The sequence below is a fragment of the Mastomys coucha genome, unplaced genomic scaffold (genome assembly GCF_008632895.1).
Source record: "Mastomys coucha isolate ucsf_1 unplaced genomic scaffold, UCSF_Mcou_1 pScaffold16, whole genome shotgun sequence".
Taxonomy (NCBI): domain Eukaryota; kingdom Metazoa; phylum Chordata; class Mammalia; order Rodentia; family Muridae; genus Mastomys; species Mastomys coucha.
In genome coordinates this window covers 93,517,506-93,526,983 of record NW_022196898.1, presented here as the reverse complement: position 1 = coordinate 93,526,983, position 9,478 = coordinate 93,517,506, and the positions used below count along the sequence as shown (strand labels likewise).

Here is a 9,478-nt window from a genome sequence, read left to right as displayed (position 1 = left end):
GCCCCCACCCCCACCCCCGCTGTGATGCACTGTAACCTACAACCTTCAGTCAAAACAAGCCCTCCTTTCCTGAAGTTGCTTCTTCGCCACAGTAAAGTAGAACCCACACAACTGGTTCCCGCTCTCTTGCTCCATGAAACTCAGAGTAAACGCCCTGCAGATCCCCTCAGCACTCGGGTTGGTGGCTAAGCAGCACGTGGCACAGCTAACTGTCCGCTTTGTGGCACAGCCCTTCCCTCAACTTCTGGAACATTTCATTTTTTGGCTTCTTTCACACAACTCCAGGCTACCTCAGTCTCCTTGCTGTTCCTCTTCTGTCTGACTTATAAATGGCAGGGCACGGTCCAGCGGCTGGCTCTTCTGTTACCTGTCCTGTACTCTAGAGCGCTTCTCTGGTCCTAGGCCTTCACCACTCTCCACTGATGGGGCTTCCCTTCCTCCCCCTTCCCCTGACTCTCTCTCTCTCTCCCCCTTCGCCTCCCCTCACTTCTCTCTTTCCCTTGCTCCCTCCCTACCTCTCTCTTCTCTTCTCCTCCCTCCACCTCTCCCCGACCCCCACCCCCACCCCAGCTTCCATTACCCACTCCTTTCTGGAGATTCCTCTTGTCTAGAAGAATTCTGAACCTGTCTTCCACCTGCCTCTGGCCTCCTAAGTGCAGCCACCTGTCACACTCATCAGGCAGTTCCATGGTTCCTCCACAGCTAGCTCCAAAGGAGAGCCACTCAGGCCCTAGGTCCCTGGATGTGGCCCAATTGGCATGAGGTAGGAGGCGGGTGCCAGGGTGTCAGTTAGAGGTGGTACTGCTCAGAAGCATCACTCTCCTCTCTGGTCCAGCCTGTCAAGTCTTCCCTCAGCTTAGCTCCGCTCCTACTGAAGCCTCCCTGCTCTAAGCCCTTCCCTCTCGCCTGATGAGAGGGGTGGCTTCCCAGAGCCCCAGATCTTAGCTACAGGGGAACACTTCAGAGGAATCAGTCACTTTTAAAGTGATGACACGCACTGCACTTCGTTTACTTTCCAACTGCAAACCCCTCGGGACTTTCTCCTCCTCTCAGAACTAGCAGGGACCCTCCTACCACTTCCTGGCCTCGCTCACAAGACTCCAGCCCACTTCTTCCCACACTTCACTCAGCTTCTTCACTGCACTGTAGAAAATGTCCCAGGCTCTGGAACATTCATTCCTCCGAGCTTGGGGGTTTGCACTTGCTGTTTCCGAGCTCTTTGCATATCTGGGTCCTTCTTGTCCTTTCTAGGCTCACATGTCACCTTTTCAGACCGGCCTTTGGGTTTTTTCCTTGCAGGACTGGGGACCGGACCTTGAACCGTAAACACAGTAAGCAAGAACTCTCCCGCTAGGCTGTAGTTGAAACCCTCTTTTTGCTTTTTATTCCTACACAGGGTCTCACTACGTTGCCCACACTAGCCTTAAACTCACCCTGTTACCAGGAAGGTCTCAAACTATCTCTCTTCCAGTCTCAGCCGCCCTGTCAGCCGAGATTACAGCGAGAGAGACTTTGCTGCTTGTACCCACGTACTGTATGCGCCTTTCTATTTCTCATTAGACACCTTTATCCCCCTCAGACTCGATGTCACAGCTAGCTTTCCTATGAGAGCGTCCTCGAGCCCCGCTCCACTGTCTCTGCCAACACACATCAGACTACATGACCCACAGTAGGTATTCAATGACTATCACTTGGAGGAAATGAAATGAATCAATGCATGAGGCAACCACTCTGGCTATATAAACTTTTTTCTCAGTCGGTGGCCTTGAAAATCACATCGCAGCAACAGTAATATTAATAACAAAAATAAAAGTCAAAAATGTTAGAATGAACTGAGTGAAATAGTAAAGTCATGCCTAGCCAATATATTAGAAGGTTCTAGGTCGTTTAGGTGCCTGATTTGCTGGTAGGAATGCTACTTTATTTTATTCATTGATCCTGATTTTTTTTAAAAAAATAGAATCAACTTGATAAATTATTACCACTGTGGCCTATTCTTTGGGCCAAAGAGTCCTTCCAGAAATGAAATACAAAAATAGAAAAAAAAAACACTTAAGTGTATTAAAAAATAAAATCAGTAGGTTATATGTATATGTGTACATATATATTTATGTGTCATTGTAAGTACAGCAAAGCTCAGAAGGCATGGACATGAGTGACAGAGCAAGGTGTTAACACTTCAAGAAGTAATAAAAGACAGCGGTCTGGAGAGAGAGCTCAGGGAGAAAGTGCTCGCTGAGGAAGTGGGGCAGTGTTCAGATTCCCAGAAACATGCAAAAGCCAGGCGTGGTGTGAGTAGCATCACTAGTCCCAGCTCTCTGAAAGCAGAAGCAGGGGGTCAGAGGACAAGCTGGCTAAGCAGACAAACAAAACTGAACTGGTTTTAACTTGTAATTAAAAATTAATTTAATAAGAGACCCTGCCTCAATAAGTAAAAAATTATAGAGCAGCTGAGGAAGACGCCTGATGTCCACAGTAGGGTTAACACACCCATGTGCATCCACATACATGCAAGTGTGCACACACACTCACACACACACACACACACACACACACACACACACGCTGACACACGGAAGACACCTGATGCCCACGGCAGGGTTACACACCCATGTGCATCCACATACATGCAAATGTGCACACACACATACACTGACACATGGAAGACACCTGATGCCCACGGCAGGGTTACACACCCATGTGCACACACATACATGCAAGTGCGCACACACACACACACACACGCTGACACACGGAAGATACCTGATGCCCACGGCAGGGTTACACCCCATGTGCATCCACATACATGCAAATGTGCACACACACACATGCTGACACATGGAAGACACCTGATGTTCACAGCAGGTTACACACCATGTGCATCCACATACATGCAAATGTGCACACACACACACACAAGCAGAGTCCAGAGGCAAACTCAGAGAAAGTCTGCACAGTATTGAAGAAGCCCCAAGTTTACTGTTATTAGCAACTTATAGGTACTGGATTAGTAATAGCTCAAACTATTAAGACTAAAGAGACAGCCCAGGCTGGAGAGATGGCTCAGCCATTAAAAGCTAGGCTCACAAGCAAAAATATGAGAAAAAGACAGCTCAGCACAGGAACAGCCAAGGTCTAAAGGCAGGTAGGCATTTGCTGCTGAAATCCTGTAGCAATCAGGTGGTCAGAAGTCCAACCTAACCCTAGTTATCAAAGACAGGGGAGCTCTATTGGAAGAAATGTAAGCATTAAAGTCACTCAATCCGTCATCTATGAGCACTTGTGTGATCAAGGAGCCAAGGTTCTATGGGTTTGTCAGCAAATTTTAAAATAGTTATCTATTAAGATGATTATAAAAAATAGTCATTGCAATCAGACTTGTGACTGTGTATAAACCTGTGTATAGAATGCCTGCTACATTGTTATATTTTTAAAATTATAAGACAAATATAGTATAATATTCTTTTTAAGTAAGTCTTTATGTTCATATTTCAACATTTTTAAAACATCTAGAGCTAGGAAACAAAATCTGAAAAAGCAGTATGTACCCTGGAAGTGTTTGTGAAGTATTTTTTAATTTTCTCCATGTTCTCTCTATTTTCTTCAGTGTTGGTGATTAACACGAGAATTATTTAGTCACTATCGCAAGTTAAAGGCGTCTGATGTATTTCAGGGAACTAGGTACTGCTTTGCCGGGATTTCCTGTGTGCTGAGTGGGAGGATAGTTGGGGAAGGTAAGTCTGAAAGGGCAGGGTTCCTACAGCGGTGGCCATGTGGACGAGTGTCAGATGGCCAGTCTAGCACATGAAGACTGGCTCCCTGCTGAGAACTCCCACCAATTTTTCACTCCATTTCTTATTATGATCTAATTTCCTTGTAAAATTAGACTAGACATGGATTCCTAGTCTTCTAAGAGAAGTTAACTGTGGTTCTCTGGTTCCCTTCTCAGTATATTTCTGAAAAAGATGAACCACGTGGTCACTCCGATCCCAGGAACAGCCCTGCAGGAAGCCTGAAGGTTTCTCGGTACTGTTACTGCTCTCGCAAAAGATGAGCCCGAAGAATTTTCAGAATTTCCCTAAAGACAGCTGTGTCACTGACTTCCTATAAAGCCATCCCTGCCCTCCCTGTTGCCTCAGACTACCGGGAATCAGAAGGAGAGCCACACACACGTGTTCAAAGTGCTTATTCTCAACTAGCCACGCAGGCTCTGTGGGGCCCACAGGAAGCAAGCGGGAGTTGCCTCTTGTCAGCGCTACAGGCTCCGAAAGCTGAGCTGCATAGGGTGTCAATGATGGTGTGCCCTGACTGTCCTTCTTTTTCCTAAATTTTCAACGAGTAGCTGACTCCAGTGTCCGGCTGACAGCTCTCTTGCTAAATTAGTTTCAAATAAGTGTCAAGACGCCTAGTTTACCTTAATTAGCAACAAGCCATCACAATACTATGCTCTTGAGTCTCGGTGGGCCACAGGTAAATCTCTAGCAAATCTCTCTAGCTGGAATGGACAATATCATTTTCTTTTAAATGTCCATCATTTAAACCACAGGTCTTCAAGAATTAGGACGTCGACGACAATATCACAGAATTTTTGGCCTTACAAGTTACTACCTGGCAGAAATCAAATTTTAGCTGAAATCATAAAGATGTATTTCAAAGAAAGAATAAATAAAGACACCTTTTTGAAAGAGCCAGCCATCTGAGAAGAAAGGGATTAGACTCACCCCCCAAACCCCCCACCCCACCTCCCAGCCCCCAACCTCCCCACCCCCACCTACAAAGCAGGCTCTTCTCCAAGGGCAGAAAGAGCCAGGATGAGGCTCACAACAGAACAGAGGTTCTGCAGCAGAAGGGTCCAAAAAGACCCCCCAGAGAGGGAAAATGCAAGTGTGCTCTGTGCTCAACAGTGTGCTCCATGCCGTGCTCTGCTTCTGTTAGTGTCTGGGGCTGCAGCAGTGGCTCTGAGGTTAGAAGAGCTCGCTGCTATTCCAGAGGCCCTGGGGATGGGTTCTGGCCTTCAGACAGCTCACAACCACATGTTACTCTAGCCCCAAGAGTAAGAAGCCCCTTTCCGGCCTCTATGGGTACTTAAACACACAGCACACACACACAAACACACACACACAAACACACATAAAAATAAATAATAATTAAAAGAAAAAACCTTTGGAAATAAAGTTGCTTTTCTCCATATGGGGCCCGAGGTGCTCTAAAGAGTCGTTTCCCACTTCAGAGGTGATATTCAGACCTTAGCCGCCAAGCCCTGCCTGAAGACAGTGGCCCACTTTAGTTCTTAGGGCCAAATTGGTTTTCTTTGGCGACTGTTTTTATTCACAAACCACAACCACAAGAAGCCACCTGGTCGTTGGTGGTGATTTTTTTTCCACTAGGTTCATAGTCTTACTGTGGGTTTCATGTCGTTGACAGGGGAGCCTCTGAGCAGAGAGCTTAGCTCTAAATCTACTCATCCCTGACTTTCCGTTTTGTTCAAAATATGTCCCATGTCTTCTGGTTTTGTTGGCAGACATCAGTGTTGTTGCATTTTTTTAAAAAATAAAATAAAATAAAAAAATCATCCTCCTTAAGAGAAGAGAATGTGAAGTCTCCATTTAGGAGGTTACATAAAAGGTGTCTGTTTTTAGACAGATCTGGGCCCTAGAACCTGGCTTAGGAAAGGTTTGCTGAATGAGAAAGGTATGCTTGGGGGAAGGTTCAAGCATTGAATGTCTCCTAAAATTTACAGAGGAAGATGAGCAAAAGTCCTAGCAGAATTCAGACCCATCAAACCTCCCCATATGTGTGCTGTTGGCTGAATATCATGAACATTGTGAGCAGCTATTGACAGTGAAAAGTTTGTGCCCATTTCCAGAAAGAGCTGCATCCTTGGTCCCTTGTACATAAAATACCAGAATTTGCATCCACGGGCAGTTCCTCACCTCCTGCATCACCTCTCTTCCATCCTTACTTTACAACACCACACTCCTCTCTTCCCACCAGCATTGGTCAGCTCTGCACCCGTCTATGGCATATGTCACATCTACGAGCCTCCAAAAGCCGTTTCCATGCACGGGCAAGTCTGTGTCCTTTAGCAATGCACACTTTGGATGACACAGAATCCTTTAAAAAAAAATCATTTAAGCCCTGAACAAAAAACAAAAGTCAAACAAAAAATAAAACTGAAGGTTATGTATCATGCCTAACATGAACACAGCCATTCTCCAAGCAAGAAGACAGTGAGCTCATAAACCAGAGGTGTTGCTCCTTCGCTTTTAGGACCACACATTCAGGGGTAAATTAGAAGAGTATGTGCCATGTGGCCTGTTAAAAATAACCTCTACTTTCAGAGACATAGCTTGTAGATTGCATGACATCAGGCATTTTGGTGGGTCATTCACAACTCATCACAGTTCTCCAAGTTGCTCCAGTGTTTTCTTTTTGTGGATGCGTGTGTATTCGTGTATGTGCATATGCATGCACACGTGTTGCACATGTGTTGACAACTGTGGGAGTCATCCTCAGGAACAACACTGACCTCCTTTGAGACAGGGTCTCCCACTGGCCTGGAGCTCTGAAGTTAGGGCTGCCTGGCTGGCCAGTGAACTTTGGGGGTCCTCAGGTCTCCTGCCTGTTCTGCATTAGGATTACAAGTCCCAAGTATTCTTACTTGGCTCCAACAGTGTTCTTTGGGCTTGCAAGCCACCTCTCAGCCGCACCAACATGGTTCAAAACTGCTCTTCTGAAGGTCTGAGAAGTCTACGCTTAGCCTTGCAGAAAATTAGCCACTCAGGTAGCCATCATAGGCTAATTTCCCTGCGGTTCAGTTTTCCTTGCTGGCCTCAAGAGCATCCTGCTGGGGAGGCAGAGGCCACTCCCTGCTACCTTAGAAAACTTTAACAGCCCGCCACTATTTGTTTTAAGAGCAGCAAGCAGGAGCCAAAGGCCACTTTGTCCTCCCCTCCCTGGCTCACATATGCGGCTGCAGACATTCAGGCTCAGGACAGGCCGCTTGGCAGAGCCACCTGGCTTAACTGAACGCCCTTTCATAGAGCTGGGCTGACCACACCGCAACCCTCCCACCTAAGAAAAGGTCGGTTTGTTCCGGAAGGCAAAAAAAATCAGCCTTATTTTTAACTAAGTGCAAGCAGTTAGCATTACCCTGCCTGAGGTAGCAAGAACTCTCCAGTAGAGCCTACCAACATCTTTTCAGAGTCCTGTCTCCAGGAAAGAAAAACAAACAAACAACCCCCCCCCCCCAAAAAAAAAAAAAGTCATGAAAACATCCGATCCTTCTCTCTGTGTGTCTCTCCGGGTCTCTTGCCTGGGAAAACCGTCAGTTACAGGGCCAGCCTTCTCCTTCACAACTTTCCAGGGCTCAGGGGACAGGAGGAGCTAGACAGTGGGTCCTCTGCGCACCCATTCCCAGCCCTGCGGGACAGTGGTTCCCAAATGGAAGCCTTAGGGGACCAAAGCCTCTCACCCAGCCAAGCCAGCGCTCTGATCTCAGCCCCGGGACTTGGCGGAAAGGCGGCTGGGTGAACCCTGGTCGCTACGCGTGGCGCTGTCCTCCCGCCACGCCCCCGCGTCCCCACCGGCGGCCCCTGACTTCCTTCAGCGCTGGGTGACCCAGGGCGCTGTCCTGAAGGACTTTTTCTACGTAGCCTTGAGCCGGGGCGCGAGGCAGAATGGGGTCCAGGTGTGGGCGTAGGGACACCTCGGCGGGAGACATTCCGGAAGGAGGGGACGCTGGAGTCCAGAAGGTGATCAGACGAGGTGCCCTAGGGGAGTACCCACCTGTGGTGGGGACCCCAAGCCGGGTCCGGGGCGCGGTTCCACGCAGGCAGGTCCAGCGTCTCCTCGCCTCCGGGCATGGCGTGACCCTAGATTCCCTCAGTCCCCGATCCCGACACCCGGCTCCGCCTGCGGGTGTCTACGAGAGGCAGGTGGAGTGGACGCCCTTATAATGGGGAAGTCGCCCGGAAAGCCTGTGACTGTGAGGCCGCCCGTCGTCCACCCCGCCCCTGGCCGCCCTGCCCTCTCTCCTCCGCCCCCTTCCCCCCACCCCAAACCTCTCTGTTAGACTCCTTCAAAGTTGCATTTCTTTTGAGCTCACTATGTGGCCCACACTGGTAATCAGAGCAACCCTCCGGCCTCAGCCTCCACTAAGATTACAACAAGCACGTGCTACCAACGCCTGGCTTTTGGACAAGTAAAGTGCAGATGCAGAGATCTACCGGGTGCAAAAATTGTAGCCTCTCCCTCTAGGAATCAACAAGTTGGTGGGGGTGGGTTTCTTCACTAAGGAGTCTTTATTCTGACAATTCCCTGACAGGTAGGTAGGATAATAGGGCAAGCATGTGCAAAGCAAGACCCCAGCGCCAGCCGCCTGAGTCAGCTTTCTGCAGCCAGTCTGCTTGACCCCTGAGCAGACCCCAGAGCAGCCCAGAGCTTGACCCCTGAGCAAACCCCCAGAGCAGCCCAGAGGCTCCGGTCTCCGCCATGCAGTGGCGCTGACCAAACCCCTGAATTCCCAGGTTTATGTGCATTAGGAAGTTGTTCTAAAGGTCCCCAAGTTTAGCTAGAGCAAAGAACAGTTTGTAGAGGATTATGTAGAAAGAGTTGGACACAGCCTTATCGACCCTTTCTCTAAGGTTTTTGTTTTTTGTTTTTTTTTTATTTTTATTTTTTTGTTTTTTATTGTTTTTTTTTTTTAAGATTTATTTATTTATTATCTATGAGTACAACTGTCGCTGTCTTCAGACACCCCAGAAGAGGGCATCAGATCTCATTATGGATGGTTGTGAGACATCATGTGGTTGCTGGGATTTGAACTCAGGACCTTCAGAAGGGCAGTACGTGCTCTTAACCGCTGAGCCATCTCTCCAGCCCTTGTTGTTGTTTTTTGAGACTACCTCATATAACTCACTGAGACTGGCCTCCATCTTGCTGTTGAAGCTGATGCTGGCCTTGAACTTCTGGTCCTCCTGCCTGCACCCTCCAAGTGCTGCTGCTGTAGAGGCATATTCTGCCTCACCCCACCCCCAGCCCCCCAATCTACTCTCTTTTAAAAGTCACTTTCCAAAAACCACTAGGGAAAAATGCTTAAGGTTTGTTGTTGTTTTGTTTGTTTTTTGTTTTTTTTTCCCGAATTTCTCTCAGGAGACATGCTCACTGGGTATGGAGAGTCTGAGAGAATCTGTCTGAAAAGTCACTGTGCCTACCACACCTTCATGCTCAGAATTCTGTACACTGCCCCCACCTGAAATGGCCAGACGGGGCCAGCATGAGAGTTTAGGAAAGTAAGGTGCTCGTAGCCAGTCGTGGGTTTGACCCCAGAGTCCTGGGGGAGGACAGAGAGAATCCACTCCAGCAAGTCACTCACTGGTCTCCGCAAGCCATCAGTGATGCCTGTGTGGGACACACACACACACACACACACACACACACACACACGAGAGAGAGAGAGAGAGAGAGAGAGAGAGAG

The 9,478-nt window shown here is 48.2% G+C and overlaps 1 protein-coding gene across 2 annotated transcripts in view; it reads right to left on the bottom strand.

The window, feature by feature from the left end:
- Nucleotides 1–7,965, bottom strand: part of Mcoln2 (mucolipin 2) — a 49,576-nt gene extending 41,611 nt beyond the window's left edge. For both annotated transcript variants that reach the window (XM_031375760.1, XM_031375761.1), the window contains exon 1: nt 7,789–7,965. In XM_031375760.1, coding sequence (XP_031231620.1) covers nt 7,789–7,865 — 77 coding nt within the window. In that variant the 5' untranslated portion in view covers nt 7,866–7,965. The remainder of the gene's footprint in view (nt 1–7,788) is intronic.
- Nucleotides 7,966–9,478: the final 1,513 nt, after the last annotated feature.